Below are 24,902 nucleotides of genomic sequence, written 5' to 3'. Positions count from 1 at the left end.
GGCTGTGAGGCTCAGACTGAAGGTCCAGCCAGCCCAGGCTCTGCTGCCCTCTCAGCATCACTAGCAGATGCTTAGGGGTAGAGTATGGAAAGAGGGAAAATGCCTTTAACCCCCAGTGCCCTGCCCAGCTCCCAGGAATGTGCTTTGAGAGTTCCTGAGATGGTATCACTCTGTTGAGTCATGCTTAGCAGACAGTCTCTTCCAAGGATTTGTGTAAGTGCATTTTGACCCCATAATAAATTTGCAGCTGCTACATCCTGTGCCAAGGAGGGTCACAGCTGAGTTAAACCCCGTGAGGAACTGCTTTCCTTTGCTTGTTTGAATTTGTTAGAGTAAGTATAAATCTGAATTTGCCCATGCAGTGCTGCTGGGCAGGGAGGGGTCTTAGTAACCCTTACCTTCTCATCTGTGTGGCTGCTGAGTTACCTCACACACACACAAATGTGTGTACATACACACCTCTAGAAAATACACTTATTTCTCCCTGCCCCGTACACTTAAAACACACCAAGTGCAAACGTTTGAGACTTAATTCTGCTCTAGACAGACTGCTGGGCTCACTGGCCTCTACATTTGGCAAATTTGGGCCAAGGTACAGAAAATGGAAATGCACATGGAGGTGACTGCAGGGTCAGTCATTTCCAGAGGCAAATGTCTCAGAGTGACCCCATGTGCTCCTGTGACAGTTGTGTGGGAATTGCCACCACAGGCTGCACCTCCCCTACACTAAGCTGCTCCACTGTCTTTTTACCTGGCAAAGCCCTTGGGGCAGAAGGGAATTGCATTTGCAAGCACCTTGAGGCTCTGGGCATGTGGAGCTGGGTATGCTGGCCTCAATAAGCCCAAGGGTGAAGCCTTGGAGCAGCTCTGTAGGGCTTAGCAACAGCCCAGCACCCTGGGCACAGCCTTGAAGTGCAGGGAAAGAAAAGACTCCAGCAGGAAGGGGAGAGAGAGGAAGAAAATGATCCTTGCAGTAGGTATAACTCACACTCCCAGCAAGCACTGACAGAACCATGAGCTGCTTGTTCTGTGCAATTTCTTGCAGCCCTTGGGAACACTGAGCATCTCTCCAGCAATGAGACATAATCTGCTCTGCAGCAGTAAACCCTGCTGTGAGCCCTCCTCAGAGCAGAGGGGATGGCTCTGGAGCTGTGCTTTAATGGAACAGGTGGATCAAAGTCTAAAGGAAAAGTGTCTCAGGAACCCCTGTTTTCTGATTAGCTCAGAGGAGACCCAGACAACTAATAATAACAGCTCCAGGGCAGCTCAGAGGGAAGCAGAGAGGGCAAGGCTGCAGCTGTAGCCTTCCTCTTGAATCCAGTGTAGCCCCAGACTGCTGTGGGATCTCAGGAAAGCTGCATTCCAGGAGAAATAATGCCTTTTAGAAAGGACAATGATCTTAAGTCAGGTCCTGTGTGGCTGTTAAAAATCTTACCACCCGTGTTGGGGTGGCACTGTCAGGCCAACAGCCACCTGTGCTTTACCTTCTTTTTTCTATACCACCTGGATATATTTTTTTTCCTTCTGATTCTCTTCTCCAGTGCAGCTGCTGAAGTAATTCCTGCACACATATTTTCTTTCTATGTCTCTCTCTGCCCACCTCCCTATCTCTGTTTTTTAATTACTCCCTCTCTGCTCTGCAGCTTGTCACTTTTTAGATATTATTTCTGCCCCTCTCTCTGGCCAGCTCCTCATCATCTTTTGGTTATCACAAATAAACCAATTTCAGAGGCAAACCTCAGGAGCAGAACCAGCAGAAGCTCTGCTGACTCCTGAGAGCTGCTGTTGAGGTCTGGGAGTTCGGTTTTGCCCTCATGGGTTGGGACCTTCAGGTGGGCCAGAGCTGTGTGTACTCACCACAGCTTTCACAGCTTTGAACAGCCACGTTCAGCCTGTGGTCTGAAGCCTCCCAAGGTATTTGTGGAAGGCAACAACAGAAAGCAAACCTCTTGGCATGCCCATCCTGCAAATCCTCTGGGAACTGCTGCAATTCCCCAGTGCTGCAGCCAGTGGCTGGGGGAGGAAGACCATGAGCACAGCTCATCAGCTTTTCTTTCCCAAGTACAGTTTATTTGGGATGGAACTGAAGAATAGGAAAGGGTGGAATGTAACTTGCAGGCAAAGCTAACTTGATTATTTGCATGCTCTTTATCCTATTTGTCATCAGTTCATCAGAATTAAATTAAATTTTTAAAAGTATGATTAAGGAACAGGGCTTAGAAAGACAGAAGAGAACCCATCTTTCTGCTCTAAGTAGATTCCAAGTCCCCACCTAGCTGAGAGTTCTGGCTGCTCAGGTGCACGTTCCCAGAGCACAGCCACTGGGAATCAAAGCAACATTAAAGAATTTCCAGGCTTAACATGGTGCCAGGAGCTGCATATTGGATCTTTGTATGTCCTGACACAGCAGAGCCCTGCACACTCAGACCTTGCCCAGTGCTCCCCAGCTCAGCCAGCTCACAGCAGCTGCCCCCTAGCCAGCTGATGTCCTCTGGGTGATGCTGTCAGTGCCCCATGGAGCACAAATCTGCTCCTGCATCTGCTCAGCTCCACACTCCTGACTGCCCTCGGAGGCTGAGGAATGCTAACAGGAAAAGCTCCTGGAATGGTTGTGTGTTCTGGAGAAATGAAGGGGCTTGGGGTATGTAATCAAGTCTTCATCCTTTGGCTGCCCATTGAAGGGCACAGCAGTGCTGAGAAGATGATGACTGTTATTAAACCGTCAGTGTGGCTCCAGGAAGCTGGAGACGGTGCTGAAATGTAATTAGGGAGAGCAGCAGGGGAGGGGCTCCGGGAGGATGTGGGCGAACCTGTAAAATGCAGGGAGCTGTGCCGGGATTCTGAAACTGCCCCTGTGCCCATCACTGCATGGCTGTGTGCTGCCCACAGCTGGCAGCAGCCCCTGCCCTCCTCACCAGGCTGGGGATCTTGAACAGGAGTTGATTAGGAAGAAAATACACCTGTACCACACTATCAATCCTGATTACTATTGGTTCAGTTGGGAACTATCTTTGGAGAGCTCCTCCACATCAGCAGCGCCTGGTGAAGTCTGGTAAGAGGGATTCAGAAGTTTGCTGGGGCATGTGGCAGTGCTACCCAAATCTGGTCACAGAGAACCCTGCTCCCTGGGCTGCTCTGCAGAGGGTCAGCACCCCACAAGTACCACAGACCCCACAGGGAAGTCCTGCCAGCCACGGTCCCAGCCAGCATGAACTCCTCTGAACAGCTGCCCTCGTGGAACAACGTCCCTTTTTGTCTGTCCCTCTTCACAACCCGAGAAGGAATGAGCCCTGGACATGCAGATGCCAAGCAGCAGCTGGCAGCACTGCTGCTGGCCTCCTCACCTCCTGGCTCTGCCCGTCAGCCTGTCCTTGCCCTTGGCTCTGCTGCTCACTGCAGGCACTGCCTTCGAGCCGGCGTCGCTCACGTTCACTCCATGCTGCCCACCTGGAAGACAGGTTGGAAAGGCCATGCAGGAGCAGGCAGAACCTCCTGATGGACCACTGAAGGGGCCAACATCCTGGGGTCACTGTAAAATACCTCTGGAGGGAGAAGCCTCTGAAGCTGTATCTATACTTTCTAAAGTAATAACTACAAATTGAGAATTTAGGGATATTTCTGCTGCGTGTTTTTTAATTCCAAATTCCAATTATAACTTTAAATCTTATTCCTTGGATACAGTCTCCCTTGTGCTGTTCTTGGAAGACTTGTTCTCCCCTGCCACACAGCACAGACTGTTCCAGGGAGCTATGAGAGCAGCCACATGGTGTGACCCCAAAAGGCTCTCCAGATCTGCCAGGTGCCTGGAGGGAGCTCTCCCCAGGAGGTTTACTCACCTCTCCCGTCGGGAGGAAAGGACCTGTGCTGGAATTTCCTTGCGTTTCTTCCCCCTGAAAGGACAGAGCAAAGCAAGCACAGAAGTGAGCAAGGTTCTGTACTAGACACTCAGCAGAAAGCCTGATGTTCAAATAGGGTGTCACAAGGGAAAGCTTGGTTCTGCCAAGCCCATCTCCTGAGGAACAGGAGTCATGATGGACTTAGGCTAGTAAAGAAGGCAGCAGGTGCCCCCAGGCTCAGAGACGAGGTGCTCTGGGATTGCCTCTCAAGCCAGTGCCTGGAAAGGAGGCGGGGCTCAGCCTCCGTGTCATGTCGGACAAGGTTCCAGAAGCCACTGTTCTCCCTGGGAAGGTAAAAAGCACTAGCACCCAGAAGCTCAAATCCCATCCCCTGAGCATTCTGCAAAGCAGAGAGGCTGAGACCCCCTGCTGCGCTCACAGCTTTCCCAGGAAAGCAGAGTCTCACAAGTGCCAGCCAGGACAGCTGCTGTGGCACTGGGAGTCGCACGATCAGCGTTCACTAGCGTCAGGACAGAGTCTAGGTGTCCCTTGCCAACCTTTCTTATTGCTGGGATTATCCAAGGCTGGCTCCCCATCCTTAACAAAGTCCTCTTCAAACCTGCAGGTTAAAAACAGGCATTGTCAGACCTGACCATTCTCCCCCAGTGTGCAAAGCGTGGGCAGGAGACCTTGGGACAACATAGGCTCCAGCCCTTCTGCACCTGCCCTCTGGCAAACACAGGCTGGTGCATCAGCAGGAGCTGAGACTGCATGCACCAACCAGGAGAAATGAGGCTGGGAGGCAATTCTACCCCAGAGGAGAACCTCTAAAACTTTTACATCAGTGCCCATATGTATTTAATTCTATGACCATCCGTGAAGCCTACAGCAGGCTGTAGTGTAATTGTGCTGTGCTCAGATGCAGCTTCCCAAGCTTCTAAACACAATCTGAAGCAGCCTCAAGACTTCTCAGATCAGACTAATTTGGTTGGTTTCTAATCCTGCTTCATTTGTATTATTGCTTTTATTTTAAAAAATTAATACACTGGAGAACAGTAGGGCTCAGAGCTGTCTTGCCAGCAACACTCAGCACCCACTGAAGTCAATTCCCCTCTAATTACTGGGCTCTCAGTGACTGAAAATCCATGTATTTAGTCCCATTCCTCAGCTAAAATCTTGCCCCATCTCTCTGCCCTGTACAAACTCTTCTCTCAGCAAGAACCTGTAACATTCCCTAACTCCACACCCTATCAAAACCTTGTCCTGCTGCAGGTGCCAAGTCATCCTCCAAAGCTCTCTGGCTGGTGTGACCCAGTTGAACAAGCACAGTGAGAGGGACAGTGTTTGCAGCAGGGAAGTGTCAGGCCCATGAAGAGCTCTCTCATGGCTGTCCCAGTATTTCCCCCATCACACAGGCAGCCCTTTGACATGATCCCCTCACACTGCAGGGCCTGAACAGGCTCGGGTTGGGAGGGCTGGAGGATTTGGGCATTTTGGCCTGTCCCGTAGTTGAAAAGGAGAAACCAGCAGGGCTGTGAGCAAACCTGTGGACTAGCAACATGAGTTTGTCCATCCCTGCTTCTAGAAGAGCACCTGTGCCCTCCTGCTGTTAGATTTGTCCATGTGGAGGTGGAGAGGACCCTCCAGATGGAGAATGAGTGTTGATCCATGCTCCCCTCCTTCCTGCAGTCCGATCCCAGTGGGATCAAAGGCAGACACCCTTTGTCAGCACACAGCACCTCCAACCAGGGTAGGGGAGCCCACATCAGGAAGAAAGTAGGAGAATCACTCTGATACCTGGTCCCACTGACAGACCAGGTCAGGAGGAGAAAGAGACAGCAGTGTGGCTTTGCTCGGGGAGAGGCATGTGACAGCCAGGGATCTGATCAGGAATAAGTAGCTGCACAAGGTCTCATCCCTGGCTTTAGATGTCCTGCTGCAGGCAAGCCACCCCAGGGCTGTGGAGGACCTACATGTGCTCGGACTTCTCCACGTCCCAAGCCCGTCGCCACTCGCCCTTCGCGTTCTTGTGGCGGGCCAGTCGCTCCAGGTCGATCTGCTCCCGCTCCCTCTTCCAGCGGATGTACTCCGAGCGCTCCCGGCCGCTCATGGGGAAACTCAGCTCTCCAGGGCTCTTCTGGCCTGACTTCCCGCCCTCCTAGTGGAGGTAAAAGAGCTTTGTGTCAACACACACGCCCTCAAGAGCTGCACCCGGTGTGCTCCGCGCTGCCCCCACCAGAGACCCCGCGCAGGGCTGGAGAACAAGGTGAGCTCTGCAAAGGGACCCGCACAAGGGCTCTGCTTGACCCACAGCCTGGACACACTGTTCCCAGGACTGGCTGCCTTTACAGAGAGGGAAACGGAGGCAGGAAGCAGTTACATGGTTTGCTTGGAGCCTCGTTGCAAATCCAGAGCCAAAGAAGACGCAGCCATTCCCTGCCAGGGGTATTCAACAAGGAGGATGATTTGTGGCAGGGGGTTTCTGAGGAGGTGCTGCTCTGCACCCAGGCCATGTGAACTGTGTTCCATTTCCAAGGACTAAAACAGCTTCCACCCAGCCCCTGGATTTTCCACCTGGATACACTCCTCTTGCCCTGATGAGCTGGGGCTTCACTGCTGTTCCCCTGCCCTGAACCACAAGGTTTCTTTGGTGCTTGTAGCCATATCCAGCCTCCTGGTCTGGGAAGCAGCTGCCATAAGATGGAGCTTTTCATCCTAGATATCCAGAACCTGATCACAAACTTTCATAGCCTGCCCCTGTCACTCTGTGTGCAAATGGTCACGGGATTGATTTGCCTCATTTCTCTCTGCAGACACTTTAACTCCAGGCATAAATCAGACAGTGGCTTTCACCTGCTGTGCTCCTGCTCACCTGAAGGTTTTAAAACCAAATGTTCTCAGTTTTTCCTGGAAGAGGCACTTTGCTAAGGTTTTCTTAAAACATGTAGTTAATTCTTGAAGTACTTGCAGCATCTCCCAACAGAGTTTGACAGGTGGAACTCTCACAGAAGATGCACTGGGCTGATGAATCACCCACCTGAAGACTTTGGGACACTAAAATCAAAGTTATGCCTATGAGATTCCTCACGTTGACAGGGAGGAAGGCAGCCTTCTCTGGCCCCCAGGCAACCTCAGGAGACCACAGCAGGGCTGGGGCCAACTCTGTGCCCAGGGCACACAGTACTGCAGGTGCCAAGAGCAGCATCCTTGCAGAGAAGGGGTCCTCCACCTTCATTGTTTTCAGCCCCTTGGTTCATCACTGCTCCTCATGACAGACCAGTTCAGAGCTGTCACTGCTCAAAAATTTAAAGCTTAATGAAAAGGTTGTTCAGGGCTGACAGAGCAGGTGAGGAGGGAGAGGTGGGTAATCCAGCTGTGAGGTTAATGGACATGGTAGAAACAGGAGCCAACTGGCCAGGCTGTGTTGTCAAGCAGCAAACAGCCTAGGGCAGAGCTGCAACCTGGGGTGCTCATTACCAGTGGATAATTCATCCCTCTGTACACGTGCCCTTGCACACCAGTCACCACCACCCCTTCCCCACACAGGAATTACCTCCTCAGCCTCGCACTGCTGCTAAAAGCAGAGCAGCAGGGAAGGAGGGAAGGAAAACTGTGTTACCAAGGAGACCCGGCGCGTGGGCCGGAGATGGGGTGGCAGTAATTGCTCCTCCATTCATCAGCAGGCAGGAGCTGGGGGACCCAAGGCTGCACCCCCTAGAGGAAAATGGGGGCTGCAGAAAGGCAAGGCACAGCAGGGCAAAGCAAGGGCAGGCACTGGTCCCTGGACTGGGGCACAGGCCTGGAGATGCTCCACACAGCTCCCAGCCCCATGTGCCCATGGAGGAGAAGCACAGGAGAGCTGAGCAGCACCCAGCTGGTGAGGGCAGGGCTCAGCCTCCAGGGCTGGAGGAAAGGGAAGTGCCCTGTGCTGTTACCTTGCCCCTTAGCAAAAGGGAAGCCAAAAGTGAGGGAAAGACCATGGCTGGTGCCTGTGTTCTCTCATGGGTAGATGAAGAGGTGGTGATGGGGCCTACAGGGCAGGGGGAGCTGGTCCCTGACCAGGGGCTCACCTCAGCTGCAGTGTGGCTGTGGTTGTGCTCCCCTTTTCTGCTTTGGGGGGCTCAGCTGGAATTAATGTTTAAGAGCCCATTGGTGTCCTCCTAATGAATCACACTGAGGTGGGTCTATTCAATTTGTGCTCCATTAATTAAGAGCATCTGCAGGCTCAGGGGGACCAGCATGTCCTCCAGGGTTTGCATTAAACAGTCAGTGGGAAGGCCTGTGCTTCAGTTTACCTCCATCCTACCCAGCTTCTGCTGAAGTGAGGAGCTGGAGGTAATATGGCCTGAGCCTTTCAATCCACAAATTAATGGTTTTGGGAGAGAAACCAGCAAAGCCTGTCCTGCCACATGGGTAAGCTCATTACACCTTTCCCAACATCCCTGCTGCTGTGCTGGGGACTTGAGCAGGCACAGCAAGGTGTGCAGGGCAGGTCCCCTCTCACCTCTTCCCTGCACTGCTTTGCTTCAGGTGTGTTGGCTGCTCAGCAGAGCTTTGGACACTGAAAGGGATGAACAAGGACCACACCAGAGCATATTGCTGCTTCCTTTAGGATGGAGGCAACTCTTACTGGTGGGGAGGCATATCCTTCTGGTTTCTTCTTCCAAGGCAAGGGTAGCTCCCAAAGGACATGGGGTCCCACTCACCTTCCTGCTGTGCTCAGTTTCTGGGCCTTTGTCACTGTCTGATCTCCTCTTCTCTGTTGTTCTCCTCTCCTCTGCCTGCAAGAGCACACACGAACTGTTTCAAGGACTAAACAAGGACTCTTGGAAAAGGCCTTCATGCCTGACTCTGTGCCCACCAGGACATGTAAGAACTGCCCAGAAAAGGTCAGCAAAGGAAGATTGGTTTCTAGGGCCCTAAATCAAACCAATGTAGAAAAAGAGAAGTCAGAAAGTAAGGAATGTATGAGAAAAGCAACAAAAAGGGATGCATTCCCACAGGCCCCTCCTCCTCCCAAACCAGAGAGGTGTCCTGTATGGTCCTATTTCTTTCCAAGACAGACCAAAGTATCTTTTCAAACCCAGCTTATAATTCAACTGTGTGAGAGCTGGGAGCCCACCCAAGATGCAGATAAAAGCCACCATGGTAAAGCTGGGAGTGACTTTCATCCCAGTCAAGCACAGAGTCCTTCCCCTGGGGTCCATCCCTGCATCCACTGGAGTCAGCCCTGCTGCCACCAGCCTGGCAAGCTCTGCTCTAGGGCTCATATCTCCCTGCCTGGCAGGAGGGGAAAAAATTAGCCCCTAATTAGCTGGGGCTGCCATGAGTGGAAAGGCCTCAGCTCCCTGCAGCCCAGCAGCCCCCAGGAGCTGGGGCATCCAGCTGGGGATCCCTGCTGCTCAGTTACAGGGCTGGGCAGTGTGTGGGGCTGAGGTTATCGTGCTGCTGTTCTGCAGTGCCAGACAAAACTGGAACACAAAGAGGAAAGTGGCAACACAAACTGCCAGGTCAGCTGTTCCAGAAAGCAGCAGGGCCATGGGGGCTAACCCAGGCTGCAAACAGGACTTGTATTCCAGTCATTTGCCAAGCCCAGGCCTACCCCAGCTGGATACCTGAAACTTGGGATCCCAGTCTCAGTCCTGGTTGGCTCTGCCCAGCCTCCTAAGGCAGCTCATCCCCACTGCAGCCTGTTCCTGGTGGGATCACACAGGGAAGGAGCTGTGGACAGTCTCTGGGGCTTCTCCACCTGCTAAATCCAAGGCAGGTCAGAAGTGTGACCATGCAGCCAGTGCTCATGGACATGCACTCCAGGCATGACAGCTTCACACCAGTGAAGCTGGTCTGGCTCCAGTACAAGGGAAGCTTGTATAAACATATTCTTGGAAATAATGAGAAAGATGTTAGCTATATTGTCCTTGGATTGTTCAGCAAAAATTTGGGAAAAATCCAGAGGGGTCTGTGCTCAGAGGAGCCACCCCTTACCATAGCCTGGCCTGTCTTGCAGCAGGTGAAAGATGGTACTGGGTATTTATTTCCAAAGGTTGCAGCAAATATTCTGTAACAAAAAAAGCTCCCCCCAGGCTGGCTGAGGAGCACAGCACGGAGGGATGTGTGGCCTTTAAAGCAGCTGGAAAAGAAACTCACCATTTTATCAAGAGTAAGGAGCCAGCTGCTGCAGAAGAGCTGCAGCCCCTCGGTCCCCGGAGGAGAAACCTTGTGTGGGAGGAGAAGCAGGAGAGGAGGAGCACTGACCGCCTCAGCCATGCCAGAGACAGCCAGAATGTACAGGGAAACTGAGGCAGGGAGCTGCACGGGTGTGCTTGTTACTTCATCCGAGCCTGCATATTTCTCAGGCAAGCTCATGCAAAGCCTGATTGGGTTTGGATCCTTTACAATGCCTGACTGTGTCCCCAAAGGCAGGGACCGGAAAGCCGGCGCATCCGCGGGGCCGTGCAGCCGCGGGGGGTTGTGCCTCGCCCGGCACGGCTCGGCGTCAGCCCCGGCTCTGCCCAGGGGCAGCGGAGAGCCAGGCTGTGCCCGGGACAGGAGCTGGGGCAGCCCGGCTGAGGGGCCGCGCAGCAGCTGGCGGGACACGGCCGGGCTCCCGCAGCCTGCCCGCCTCGGGCACCAGCTGCTCAGGGCGCACCCCAGACCGCTCCGTACAGCCCCGGCCCTTCGCAGCCCTCGCTCGCAGCCAGGCTTGCCTTCTTCCTGAGGCTGCTTCTCCTTTTGCGTCTCCAAGGGTCCCGCGGAAGACAGAGAGGACCACACAGATCCAGTTCCTTCCCCCCAGGAGCGCAGGTCTGAGCCGCGCGGTTACACGAGAGCTGCTCGGCTTGGCTCAGGAGCAGCTCCGCATCTGCTCCGTGCTGCCCCGGAGCTGCTGTTCCTCTATTCTGACACACCCAGGTCGCGGGAGAGCAAAACATGTTTTTCTCCTCCTTCCTCCTCTCCGCCTCCCAAATTATGAAATATGACAATGACATTATCAGCTCCTAGTTTAAGTGTTCTGCACAGCAGGGGAAGAGCTGCGCGGGAGGAACAAAACCCGAAGGAGACAGAGAAGATGATGGCTGTTTATCCTGAGATTTATGCAAGGATTTCTCAGTTTCTCAGCCACAGAATGGTCTGGGCCAGGGGAGGGTAGAGCCTGTTCCTAACCAGGACACAGCCCTGGGATCCCAAATGCTTTCTGAGCCTGGGCTTGTCTGGCCTCTCCCAGCCAAAGTTACTGTGCAAGGGTGAAGGTGCAGATGCCACCACCCAGCCCTGTTAAGCATCGTTTTGTGCTAACAGTTCTCCAAATCAAAACCTTTGACAGGCTTCAGTGTCTCTGGGCTACTTCACTGTCTTCTTATTTTAAAAATAAGTACCAACAGATGAGTTAAATTAACCTTTTGGTTCCCACTTCTCTAGGCACGTGTCAGCACCAGCAGTGGCATTTCTTCTGCTGGAGGAGACCTTTCTAAGAGCTCAGAGCTGCTTTTCCAGTGCTTGGATCCCCCACTGGGCAGGACCTTGGAAACTAGTGCGTGAGAGGATATTTTTTCAGACTCTTTTGAAAAATGTGCCTACTAACTGTGCTGCCTGAAGGGAGATCAAGACTTTTCAACCACCCTTTCTGTCTCTATTGTAAAACCAAGTGGTTCTCCTGCCACAGGTTTGGTTCCTCTCCCATGCAAGCACCTGAGTCAAACGCATCTGGCTAAGTCACTGAAAGCAGCTCTTGTGTCTCTTGATTACTAACACTCATTTCTGATCTACAATCCTGGGAAAGTCTGTTAATAAAAGGACAATTTAAAAGCCCTGAAGCCCTATCAACTGTCCATTTAAAAGATGATTTGTAACCTGCTAATTAACCATTGTGCTCCACTGGTCCTGGGCTGCTGGCTTGCAGCTCTAATGTATTAACGACCCTGAAATGCTGCCAGAGCAAGAAGTGGTTTTATAGGAAAACTGGTGCTAAACATTAGGCATTATCCCCAGCCCTACTTGCAGATTTAGGGGCTGTCAGGCAGAGGTGGGAAGAAAGGTCCCAGATGTGGCAGTTCCAAGGGAGCAGCAGGGCTGGAGGCTGTGAAGTTGTGCCAGCAGAGCGATGTGCTCAGGCTAATTCCTTCTGCAAGGAGACAATTTGGTCCTCCCAGGCCTCCATGCCAACAGGGAGAGGCTTTCAGTGGGTAGAAAAAATCAGGCTTCAAGATGTCAGGGTACTATAAGTCACTTGGGCTGTTTTGGAAAAGGAAATAATGAGAACAGCTTGCTTTGTCTTGCATTTCCTCTCTGGCACAGCCGAGTGCTGCCAGCTGCCTTGCGGGCTGGGACGGCCCGTGGTGGCAGCCAGAAGCACCCAGGGCAGCAAGAATGGGAGAGGTTTTGTTTCTTTTTGTTGAAATTCATCATGAATAAAACCAGAGAAAAATGTGGGATAACGAGGATGGCCATCAAATGTTTTAATAGGATAAATCTGGCAAGTGTAGAGAGGGAGGAGGAGGCAAATCTGACAGTGGTCAAGCCATGGGATGTGACTGAAAGGCAGGGTGATGGATGTGATCCCCTCAAATAACCTGGGATGAGTAGGGAACCAGCTGGGGCACGAGGGGAAAAACCCCAAAGGATGGACTGTGCTGGGGCAGTGAGGGGGCTGAAAGCTAATCCTCCAGTTGGGGTGGTAGTTCAGGTCCTAACACACAGCTACTCAGATGACAACACTGACACCCCATCAGGCTCTGCCAGTAGCTGATCAATTTGGGGATGAAAATGAAGTTTCTCTTTTGGAATAACAACTAATTAAAGGATAGAAAACAAAATGTGGCAAGAAAGTGCCAGTTTCCATGGCAGAAGATGAGCAGGGGTGTGTCACTGGAACATGTGCTGCTCAACATGCTCATAAATGGTCTGGAAAAGGAGCTGAATAGAGATGACAGTTTGCTGATGATACTAAATCATCCAGGGCAAAGAATGTAATTTGCCAGCAAAGAGCTGCAAAAGATCTCTTGACATTGAATGCCTGCATCATAAAATTACTGATGAAATTCAATATTGATAATAGAAAATAACTCATATGGAGAAAAATGCCCTTTCTTATATATACACACAGAGTAATGAAGCCTGAACTATGATTAACACTCAGGAATGAAATTTTCGGTGTTATTGTGACTAGTTCTCTGAAAATGTTAGATCAATTATTTAGAAAAAAAAAAACAAAGAAAATGTGAAGTTGTTAGGAGAAGAATAGAGAACAAGCCAGAAACATTGTTATGTCACTGAGTATGGCCACAAGACCCCACAGCCTGAGTACCATTTACAGGTCTGGTCCTTTTGTATTAAAGTAATATAGTAAGAATAACACAGACACAAAGGAGGGCAACAAGAGTGATCAAAACTATAGAACTACTTCCTCACCAGCCACGTCTGCATAGGGTCAGTCTCTCAGGCCTGCAGAAGAGATGGTTGAAGGGAGATGTGGGTCAATAGAATCATTTATGCTTTGGGAAAGTGAACAGGGAATGATCCATGCACTGCTTCCCAGGCCACAGAAATGGAGTCATCAGGTAACAAGTTTCCCTGTTTACCAGCTGGTTTCCTGTTTTCCAGCTGGTTCCCTGTTTACCAGCTTTCCTGAAGTGCTGCAACCCTCAGCATCACACAGACTTGTCACCACAGTTTGCTGGCTAAACCCCTGCTTGGGTGGGAGAACAGAACTGCTGCGTTCAACACCCCTCTGGCACCTGCTGAGCTCTTCAGGCCAAGATTATTTAACAAGGTTTTAGACACTCTGGTATCACTAACTCTGAAGTGCTCTCTGCAGGGCAGTGTTCCAGTGCCTCCTGGAGAAACACATGGCTCTGAGGCACAGCATGTGAGACAGACTTGCCTGGTTTCAATTTTCCAAGGACTATCACTACCAGTAAAAAGAAACACTTGTTTAAAACACAGCTGAGGAACAGCTGAAGTGACAGGGTGGGCCAGACCAAACCTCCCTCGACTCACCCAGGCCAAGCTGGCACATGTGACATGTGTGACATGCCAATGTGACCTGACACTTCAGGCCCCATCTGCTTCTGTCACTGATCCTGGGAAAAGGCTGACCACGTGTGGATGGGAGAAAGCAGATTCCAGAGGTGACCATGAGATCTAACCATTAAACTCTCTTACAGCCACATCCTTTTGTCATGTTGTGAGGTGCCTGTGTGCTGAGAGCTGGTTGTTGTCCTGGCTCTTACAGCTGCTGTCTGAAGTTACACAATTAAAATGACAATATGAAGATACCCTAATTAACTAGGGATGGAAAGGGCCTGAGCAGTCTAGGGAAATCACTGGGAACAAGGAAATCTCCTGGGCTCAGCTGGACTCTGAAACATATCCAGCTGGTAACAGGTATTAGAAACTAGAGTTTCAAAAACCTAGGTTTGTCTTTTTCTAAATTACAAGAAGACTTAAAAGAACAAATACTCCTGTGAAAGCCCATTTTTCAACCTTGCACAAAAGCCCATATTTCAAATAAGCTCACTGAGGTGCTCTACCAGCATTCTACCTCCATTCCCCAGCTGAGGAGCTGCTGCCCCTCTGCTTGCTCCCTGCCTCCTGGGCAGTTTGGGAAGGAAAAGGTTCTGGAGAGCACCCTGCCTTCCAGGGAGCAGCAAGCCCCCATCCTGCTCCCTGAGAGCTCCCCAGAGGCTGGGGGAGACCTGCTTCAAGGCTCAGCAACTGAAAGCAGGAGACAGTTTTTCTGTGCCAGCAAGAAGCATGATGCTGTCACTAAACGGGTCTTGCCAGCGACATTAGTCAAGATTGCTGCTGAGCCAGGATATCCAGCCAGGCAGAGGATCAGGGGACCAAGCAAAACTCATCTTTCCCTCCAGTCTGAAGTAGTGCTGAGGGCACATACTGCTCCTCCATAGTGTTGCTTGATAGCAGGAGTCACATGAAGCCTCTGTGGCTCTCCTGTGCTCCTGACGGAGGCCCTCCCCTTGTTCAGCCAAGGTGTGAAGGCAACAAATGGCTCTGCACAGTCCTTCTCCCTGTGGCCCTCAGCCCCCAGCACCCCACAGGCCTCCAGCACAGCCTGCTGCTGCCAGAAGGGTGCCTGGGGCTCAGCCCCACCCTCTGCCCGCTGAGCCACATGTTTGGATTGAGGGGGAAAACTTGAAATGAGCTGAGGAGGAGCAGCACAGTTGTTTGCATTCCTGGGGATTATCAGGATTACCTTCTAGCCCAGGCTATGAGAAGGAGACCAGGGTGGCTGTGTACAAGTGGGGAAAGGCAGGTTGGCAGAGTTATGTGAGCTCCTTGCACTGCCACATGGAGGTAATGGCATTCCTTGGGAATGAACTGAAAGGAATCATAGTGCGGGGGAAGCTGAAAGCCGCAGGAACAAGACCCAAGAAGCCAACTTCTGCTGAATCACCAAAATCAAATCTGTGAGGCATTAGGGACTTGGCAGCCTCTTTGCCAGCCTACAACTAAAGCATCAGCTCGTCAGTGGTTCATGTAAGGAGGTGTAGGCAGGTCGGACCAGGCCTACCCTGATACACACTCTGAACCTAACTGCTTTGGGGCCAACATGAGCAAGGTACACCACATGGACCCTCAGCCTCCAATTTCATGTTCCCTAATAAAAGCACATGAGATATTGCCTTCCCAGGGCTGTCCATGCACTTAAACTCAGGTTCTGAAGCCAAAATCTAGGCACTCTTGCTGCTGCTCTCTCCTAGCACAGCCCCAGCCTTGATGGGCTCAGACATCAGTGTTTCAACAAGCCCAGCAAGAGCAGGAGTGGACATCCTTGCCCTGCAATCTCAGAATTACACTGGCAGCCTCAAGGAGAGTCACAGCACAGGCATGGCCAGGTCTCATCCTACCATCATATCTTGGGTGTGTTTCTGGTGCCTAGACTGAAATGGGTGACCCTTGCCATGCAAACCCCTGGTGAATGGAGAGTTACTGGTGGCTCAACCAGGCAGCTTTTAGTGAGGTTTATGTCATCCAAAAAATTGCCTGGTAGCAATGAGAAAGGAGCACATGGGCTCTCAGCCCAGGTAAATTCTGGGGAGGAGGAGAAACTGAAGATGAACACGGGCAGTTAGCAGATGGCTGGCTGCTGTCCCAGAGAGGGTCCTGCACAGGTGTCCCAGCGTTCCTGGGTGTGTTTGGCAGCTACACTGTGTTGTTTTCCTTCACAGTCTTTGCTGACTTTGTTTGCTGCAGGCATTCTTACTTATCTGTGCTAACTCTCAAATAGGAAAATATCACATGCCTCGGTGCGTGTAAAGAGGAAGGTATTTGCAAAGAAGTATTTGAAATATGTTTCAAAGATTAACAAAGTTGAGCCAGCTCACCCTGTAGGTTATGGCCAGGCACAGCAAGACTCGGGTGTAGAAGCAGATCTTGTCCAGCTCTGTTACCTTTTAAGTTGTGCAGTGAGACAAGTGGACCGTGCTCCTGGCTCTCCTGTGTGGCCACAGCAAGAAGCTGGTAAGAGCCAGGAGGGAGATTCATGCCCTGTATCTGGCAGGGCGTCCATGGATACTCCCAGAACAATCTGGTATGTCTTCTGGACCCCATATGTTTCAGAGCCTGCTAGATCTAGCTGGGGTCACAGAAGGGAAAGGATTGTGGCATTTCCTCTTCCCCAGTGATGGAAGCCAGAGAGCTTTGGGGTGACAGGCTCCTCACTGTTAATATAGAGCCTCTGCCAGTGTCCTGTTCCTGGGCTCACTCCTGATCTGCCCCCATGGCCCCGCTGCTGCCCACACCACCCACGGGTGCCCGTTGCAGTCCAGTCATTTGCAGTGCACTTACTTTTTCCTTGTTGTCCATGGTGATGGCAATCTGCATCCTCCTTCCCCTGCGGAAAGCCACCAGCTGGTCTGTCCCTTCCTCCCCCAGGTCAGGCACCCTGCCCGGGCCGGGGAAGCACTCGCTGCGCTTCTCGCTGACGATCCGCTTGCCCTGAAAGGAACAGGAGGAGTTCATGCAGCTCCACCAGCCCTGCCCAGTGCCCTCCCAGGAGAGGGGCCACCCCCAGACTGCAAAGGGTTTTGGTTAGTCTCCCTGGTTCACACAGCTGCCAGCCTGCTTCCAGGGATGTGTAACGTTCCACAGGCATGTTTAACTGAGCGCAGGTGAGCTGGGGTGGGAGCTCCCCTGCTCAGATGCTCTGCAGCATGAGCACTGATTGACATTTTTCTTTTGGAGTCATCTTCCATTTGTGTCTTTGAAATAAATGTGAAGTTGTCTTCTCACCAAACAACACGTCCCAGTAAATGTGAGGCTGCATTGGAGCAGAAGCCTAGAGGGTGGAAGAGAGGGGAACAGTGGTGTTCTCTCCAACCTTGCCTATGAAGCAGTTACTACCCTGACCTGTCTTAACACTTGATAATTTATCCTTTTCATAGTCACTGTGTGTTCATATTTCTAGAATGATTTATTCAGCAGTGGAATAGCTTAGAAAACTAATCCATAAACCCCTTGAACAACGGCAGTTTACCCCTTTCAGATATTATTTCCAGCTGTCTGTATCAGTTCATGACTTTACTGCATAGATTTACATCTGGTTCTTATTTTGTTAATCATCTTTGTTGCTGGCTGAGCTCCTGCCAGTGCCCTCAGCCATCACTTCCACATGAGCACATCTTTTGTACAAAAACACATACTTTTTCTCATTTAAAAGTATCATTTTTCTGTCCCATCATGTGCTTTTCTATTTTTGCCTTACAAGGCAATGAGAGACTTCATAAGTCATCTCCATCTTTATCTCTGATCTTTTTCTTTTCTCTTCATCTGTATGATTCCTCTGCTCAACTTTACCAGGGATGAACAAACCTCAGGAACTTCTCTCTCTAAAGAATGGAATCTTTTCCTTTGTTTTTATCCTTGGACTTCCCACTTACTGGAGTCTTGATTTCAGAGGAGCTCAAAATCTCCAAGTGAACTCCAGTGAAACCTGGGAACTCTTTGTTGCTACGAACTCGATTTCAAAAACAAACAGCACACACTGATCTCTGGTTTTTGTGGAAGTCTTGCAAGTATCCATCAATTTGCCCTGACATATGATATCAAGATGTCTCTCTCATTAGCCTCATCCTCACTTGGCTCTGCCAGCAGTGCAGATGTGAGCATGGAGGGAGCCCAGCTGCAGACAGCCTCCGTCAGCAAGGCCTTTTTTATTGCTGGCCCAGTCATCAGGCTTCCTAACCATGATAAATGTTTTAGGAGGCACTGGAGTATATTTCCAGCATCAGACCTTTAGTTTCCTGTTCATTCTCCCTTCACATCTGTGTAACTTTGCTGTCTCAGTAGAGACAGTTCTTGAGTTAGTCTGATGCAGGCAAGAGGAAGAGTGTGTCCCTCAGAGCCCTTGGCTCTGTCTGAGCTCTGTGGACATGGTGGGAAACTTTGTGTCATTCCCTTGAGTGTGTCCAGCTCTGGGTTTAGGTTTAAGCTGTAGCTCCTAACCAGCCTTGCAGCCCTTGGTAGGACCTTTGCTATTTCTGCTCTTCTTGAAATCAGTGGAACCAGATGTTGGGTTCAAAGCAAGGACCTGCTGCCAATCTGCTCAGTGCCATTCTAGAACTTTCCATGTTCTCTCTGTGTTTGTGTCACTGCAGCCTCTTGCTGGAACTGCTGCTGAGGCCCCTGTGTGTATAAGCACACCCATGTGTGCAGATGTAGGCAAGTACTGATTTTAATGTGCAAGTATGAATTTAGTAACTTTGCCTGCTTTCTGCAGCTCTGGCTTTTCTACAATCAGAACTAGGTGGTAGAGACCAGAATCCAGCCCTGGGCAGCCACGGAGCTCACAAGCATTTAGGTCTTGGCTCTTAGGCACCTGCTTCTGAATGAATGGCCTCGTGTCCAAAGGTAACATGTTCCCATTGCCAGTGCAAACACAGGATGTTTTAAAATGAAAATAATGTTTCAAATCCTGTTTATGTTCTATTTTATTCCTAAATTTCACTGAAGCTGGAGACTGAAATCAGAACAGGATTCCTACTTGCAGTGGAAGAACTGAATGTGGTTTGTCCTTATGTCAGTGCAAATCGATAGTAACGGGCGTGGGTGGAAGAAGATTTAACCTTTTGAATTTACCATCTTGGTCTTGTGTTTCAGACCACAGAGGATAATTTGAAGCTGCAAATGTCTCCTGCCATCCCCTCTGGGTTCATGGGGCAATGTCTGCAGCCACAAGAGTATCCTCTGGTCTCAGTCTTGCTGGCAATTATACTGAGATGATCTAGTAACTCAAATACACTTCATTAACATGGTCCTTTTAGGAAGTTACTGAGTATCAGCACTAAGGGGCCAAGCTGGTGCTCCTGCCTTGTGATAAAGTCAGGCAAGTGCAGCTTTATTTCACTCTTCCATTAAATCCTCTGTAAAGGGACATCTCTTACGTGGTAGCTTGCAAAGTTATGCCAACTGAATCACATGTTTTCCAGATACATGGGCAAATACCTCCCATTGTGATAGGACAGTGAAAAGTGGAATCTTGTCAGCTGCTCTGAAAACCTGAGCCTGCCTATTTACACTTTCTTGCACAGCTAGAAAATAGCATGAGCAGGACATAAGCCTCAAAGTGCACTGTGGGGTCTACAGAGAGGTGGCACCTTCCTTGGGCCATCAGGTATTAAAAGTCCCAGTGGGAAGGCTGGCATGTTGGCAAAGCCATTAACACTTGCAGTTTATTGAGCAGATGGCAGGGATGACCCCGAGGCTGATAGAGGAGGTGCCTGTTTAGCAGAGCTGGGATGGCTAGACAGACCCAGGCTGGGAGACCTCCAGCTTTTCTAGGGAATACCCTCCCTGCCTGCCCCCCTTGCTCCCCCTATTGCTTCTGGCTAAGATGCAATGCCTGAAGGCAGCTTGTTTGTCATTTGAAGAAGATCAGTGATTTCCTAGATTGCTTGTCCCACATTGGGACACCCTGGCTCCCAAGGCAAGGGGAGCCAGATGAGGCAAGCACCCATGCACAGACCAGCAGAGCCTGGCAGAGGCACCTCTTCCCCTCCACAGGGCCTATCCCACTCACTCCCTGCCTGTAGGAGGTGTGAAACTGGCACTGGCCATTTAGCTGCAGCCAGCCAAAGCTACACCACTTCCTTGCAGCAACACACTGAGAAACTGCAGTGAGAAGTGCCCATCTGATGTCTGGGGGACACCACAGGTTGCAAAGGGAGGGTTAAAAATGCCTATCTGAGGAGCATCAGGGAAAAGAACATGGGGGTCAAAGGAAAACCCTGGACTTCAGTTTATGCAGTTTTCCAGCTGCCTTTCCTTTGGGGCTTCTCTCTTTACAGTGATTTGGGATATTTTGGGCTGAATGTAAATGGCTTTCTGCACAGCCCAGCCCCTCTGCTGCTTGGACCTTGCCATGGCCATGGGAAGGATGGAGATGGCCCATTTAGTGACCCCAGCACCACTGAGCAAGTCTCTCTGGGGACACCTGGTGAAGCTTTGCTCACTGGGAAGCTGAACCAAGTTATCTATCCTCTCTTAATCTTCAGCAGCCCAAAGGATTCCTGAATAGGGCAGCAGCGATAAATAAGCTTGTACTTTATATGATATCAAACACAATTTTTGTCCAGAATCCTAATTTTCCCCTCTCACCCACTACAGCCCCCTGCTCTTCCTACTTATTTGCTTTGGGAACTATATTTAAAGCCACTAAAGGAAGGTTCTGGACTGATGCCACTGGAACATTCACCAATACATCAGTTTTCCCCTGTCATCAAGTCAGGCTGCTGGGTTGTGCTTTACACCAACAGCCAGGAGACCGTGGGGGGCTGTGAAAGGTGCTTAATGCAAGCCCATTCACCCATACCATACAGCAGGGAACTCAGGGGGAGTTTTCACAGAGGTCTGCATTTCCAGCAGAATAAATCTCAGAGGTCTGTTAACTGGCCACGCTGCAAAACCCCAGCATGGATTTCAAGGCCACAATGTGATTTAGCTGCCAGTGCTTTGTGCTAAGACAAATCCCTACCTAGGACTTGAATTCTGAGCTATAGGCTATGGAAAAGCTCCAGGGGTCACAGCCTTTTCTGCAAGAGCCTCTCCCTCTGCAAATGCCATTGCTTCAAATAGGATGCCCCATGCAGAGCTGCAGAGGCAGGAGAGACCTTGGAGGAGACCCTTAAGTATCTCATTGGTAAGGGTCAGGCAGTGATGAGGGTGGTTAGATTTCTATGTACTCTATTCTAAGAAAAAACAGCATTTTCCCCTGCACATCAGGAGGTTTGATTGTGCTGGAATGAGACTTCATCTGAAGGGGATGTTCGTGCTCCTGATAATCTATCAGGATAATCTATCAGGGAAATGACAGGCCTCAGACCCTTTCCCTTTCTCCTGAACTATCACTGAAAGGTGCATTATTTCCTAAATTATTCAGTTCCTTGAAGATTACATATAATGACTTTATAATGGCACAGTGACTGTGGCCTAATCTTGATGGAAAGAAAGGGTAACTAGGTCATGGAGAAGCAGAAATGAAAAGACATTCAAGGCACAAAACCAGAAAAATATTTCCAAGCTGCCTCAGAGGGAGGAATGGCTCTCTGCCCTTTGTTTACAGCCAAGGTTTTCAGCACTCCTACCCCAAAGCACCAGGGTAGCAGGAAGGGTGGAGTTTCTTTTCATTACCCTGGGGAATGTCTTTGGCTTGGACCTCAGTTCAAAAAAGCCTGCTCTTGACTTGTGGACCAAGCCCCTTGCTGTGCCTAAGAGGGGACCCCGGGGAGCATCGTTTGGTGCCACCATTTCCTTCTCCCAGTGCTGCCGAGAGGGAGGAGCTGTCCTTGTCCAGCCCCGTGTCTCAGGGCCAGCTGAGCCTTTCTGCCTCCTTCACACCCCCGTGGTCAGCACAGAGGGGCTGTGCTCACCTGGGTGTTGTGCCTCCCGTTGTCTCACCAGTGTCTTTTTAGTCTTAATCAATAAAGAAATGGTTGGCTCTTGTTTTCTTCTGGAGCAGCAAGAAACATCACCTGCAGCAATAGCCTGCCTCCAGAGACTTACTAACTGGAGAGCTCCCTTCAGTTCCAATACAGGTGTGTCTGTGCATGCAGATACGTTTTTCCAAAGCAGGTGGCACTTCTGATCCTGGCTCCTCACTGGCCAAACTCACTCACTCTGCTGAGAACAAGATCAGCCCCCTGAGACACACTCCCAGTGAAGAAAACGAGAGCATGCAGCTCATCCAGGCACGTACTTCCTCAGCCATGCTGCCAGCACCAGCTGCCTAAGCTTTATCAAACCCTTCCTGGCAAATCAGCCCCGAGATGCCAAAGCTGCCACCAAGATCCTTGTATCCAGAGGCACAGATTCCAGCAGGGATGGGGCAGAGCCCAGGAGGGGGTGTCTGGGGATTCAAAGAACGAAGCTGCATTTTCAATTACTTTTGCCTTTTCGCACAGTTCTTAATTAAGTCTGCAAATACTGGGTCACATTTTCTGCCCATCACATTGGCAGCTGCAGCAGATACTCGTGTCACTCTGGTTTTCCTTCTGCATTTAGAAATTTCTGGAATACAGTACCAGGAAGAAATGATGCTGTTTTTACCACCAAACACCACCGTCTCCCTGGGGAACAGCTGGGACATAAACCTGTCTGAGCTCCCACTTATTTCCATCCCCTTTCCAAGAAACCTGCTGGTGGCCCAGGAGGACAACAAGGTGACTGATGGCACAGGAAGAGAACTGGCCACTCGTGGCTGGATGGAGCCACTGGGAGGCTAAGCTAGGCCTGAGGGCTGATCCCTGTGAATCAGGCATGGGGAGAAAAGTGTGTGGCACCTTGAGATGAAGACTGAGGCTGTGCTGAAGGACTGAGAAATGAGAAAAGGAGCAGGAAGGGAATGATTCCCTTGGGAGACAAGACACCGGGGGACACACTGAGCAGAAAGCTGAAGTGAGAGGCGGAACAGAAGCCCCTTTGTAAGTCAGGAGGCTGCAGTGTAAGAGGAATCCCCTTCCCTGCTCACCTTGGCTTTGTTGTCCATGGTAACAGCCAGCTGCATCCTCTTCCCCATCCTGAATGTGAACATATGATCTGCTTCCTCCTCCTCCTCCTCTTCCTCACTGCCAATGGCAAACCCAGGGCTCGTAGGACAGGGGCTCACCCATTTCTCACTCACCACCCTTTTGTCCTGGAAAATGAAACACTTTTGTTAGCAAATCCAGGCCCCTGGGCTCACCAGTGGGATTCCCTTCCCCAACACACCTGCAGGCCAGCAGGGAGGCCAGCTACAGAGAAGGCAGGCCTTGCCCTGGGGAAGCCTTCTGTGCCCAGCATGGAGCTGTGACATTCCTAGGGAACAAGGGGCTCCTTGTCTGCTCAGCAGCAAAACCCACAACTAGAGTGGGTCTGGAAAATCCTTTGCACTTACAAATCTGACATTTCAGCCTAAAATGCCAGAGTTATAGGAAACAAATGTCATCCTCTTTCTGCAGCACTCTGAGTTAGCTCGGGAAAGCCTAAGGCCTGATGGAGATGGCCTTGGAGGCCAAGTGGATGGCTCCTGAGAGTGGTGCTCACCATCGAGAGGGCTGGGCTATCTTGTCCATAGTGTTCAGTCTGGGTAATTGCATCTTTCAGGTCCTGTATGAGAGAAAAATGTGTGCAACAGAGCACCTCCAGAGCACAGCGAGGGCCCGAAGAGCTGGGGAAGCGAGGGATGCACCAGGCTGGCTCTAACAGCCCAGGGCTGCAGCCTGTGCAGGGGGAGGCTGGGCTGGCTCAGCACCACCCAGCTCCAGCAGACCTCTTCAGTCAGGGTCACAGCAGGACTGGCTGGGGGTTACCAAGCCCCACACTGCCAGGAGGGGTGGACAGGGCTTGTCAGACACAGATTTGGTCCAGTTGGGAAGGAAGTCTGGGGCTTGTAACCTCTGCCCCAGTTGTGGGGAGCCCCAGAGCAACCAGGAGGTCCTTGCTTTGCTCACTCACAAAGCCTGAGGAGATCATGACACTGCCCAGCCTACAGGCAACCTGAGAGGTGTTCCTGATGCCCCTGGTGACACACACACACACCTGGGAGGTTCTGCCTACACATTTGCTGCAATGTTGACTCCTGGGACCCAGCCAAGACCAAGCATAACTGTTCACACATTCATCCATTTGCCTGTTAATTCTCTGTGTTTGGGCAGAGGTTCCTGGACATGGCTGGAGATTCGTGCTGAACATGTAAAATCACTTTGAGCACACATCCCTGCAGAGTTTTCACATCCTTTTGTGAGGGCTTTGGAGCTAAGGCCTGTGCCTGGAAAAGCTTTGCTGTGGAGGCTTTCTCGTTCAGAAATGTCACTTTGCTGAGGTAGGACTGGAGTGGGAGCTGGCCCTGGTGAAGGAGAGGCAGCACTTACATTGTGAGCCTTGGTGATGGTAATAGTGAGTCCATCCTGCTTGGGTCTCCTGGAGGTAACTGCCATCCCCTCCTGCTCAGCTCGCTTCTTGTCCTCTTCTATTTCCTGAAACGTGGATAGATCCTTATCATCTGCCTGTGCCTGGATGTCCACAGATGCCCATTTTCCTGTTTAGGATTTCTCCTACATGGACCCACCCCATCTCTAAGAACTTGTGTCCCATCCATGTGCCCTTGCTGTGACCTGCATTAACTGTCCCTCTGCCACAGGCACCTTAGTAAACCTCTTGTGGACACAAGAGTCTTTTGTGGGGTCTGGTCTCAGCACATGGAGTGGGAAGCAAGAACAGAGGACAGGAGTCCCCTCCTGTCAGGCAGGGAAGATGATCCGTCTGAATTTTGTGAAATACTGGATATAGGACATGTGAAGAGGCTGGAAGACAGACCAGGCCTGCAGAAAGGGAGGGATGTGCACAAGCCCCATGGCCCCTTGGCTATTCTAGGGCCAGTATGAGGTGAAGTCATGGGAAAGGTGTGATGTAGAGAGAGGAAAACAGCAGGGTGAGAGGAGATGCTGCAGCAGCAAGGCAAGCATCAGCCAGCCTGCTGGCCACTCCAATCCAGGGGCTGGAGCTAAAGGCAGAGCTCTGCCCACCTGCTCCGAGGGCTTTCCCATGCAAAAATGGCACCGGTGACAAGGTCAC

General features: G+C 50.9%; 1 protein-coding gene across 4 annotated transcripts in view; it reads right to left on the bottom strand.

The window, feature by feature from the left end:
• CCDC9B (coiled-coil domain containing 9B) overlaps positions 1 to 24,902 on the bottom strand; it is a 68,308-nt gene that overhangs the window by 10,277 nt on the left and 33,129 nt on the right. For 2 of the 4 annotated variants that reach the window (XM_051620700.1, XM_051620699.1), the window contains 9 exons: positions 24,200 to 24,304; positions 23,373 to 23,435; positions 22,819 to 22,983; positions 16,644 to 16,793; positions 8,543 to 8,617; positions 5,810 to 5,994; positions 4,394 to 4,455; positions 3,837 to 3,890; positions 3,345 to 3,447 (listed from right to left, as the gene is read on the bottom strand). In XM_051620700.1, the coding sequence (XP_051476660.1) occupies positions 3,345 to 3,447; positions 3,837 to 3,890; positions 4,394 to 4,455; positions 5,810 to 5,994; positions 8,543 to 8,617; positions 16,644 to 16,793; positions 22,819 to 22,983; positions 23,373 to 23,435; positions 24,200 to 24,304 (962 nt within the window). The remainder of the gene's footprint in view (positions 1 to 3,344; positions 3,448 to 3,836; positions 3,891 to 4,393; positions 4,456 to 5,809; positions 5,995 to 8,542; positions 8,618 to 16,643; positions 16,794 to 22,818; positions 22,984 to 23,372; positions 23,436 to 24,199; positions 24,305 to 24,902) is intronic. The other 2 variants (XM_051620702.1, XM_051620703.1) reach the window with 2 other exon arrangements.

The sequence above is a fragment of the Apus apus genome, chromosome 5, assembly GCF_020740795.1.
Source record: "Apus apus isolate bApuApu2 chromosome 5, bApuApu2.pri.cur, whole genome shotgun sequence".
In the NCBI taxonomy this organism is placed as follows: domain Eukaryota; kingdom Metazoa; phylum Chordata; class Aves; order Apodiformes; family Apodidae; genus Apus; species Apus apus.
This window is presented reverse-complemented; position numbering and strand designations above follow the sequence as displayed.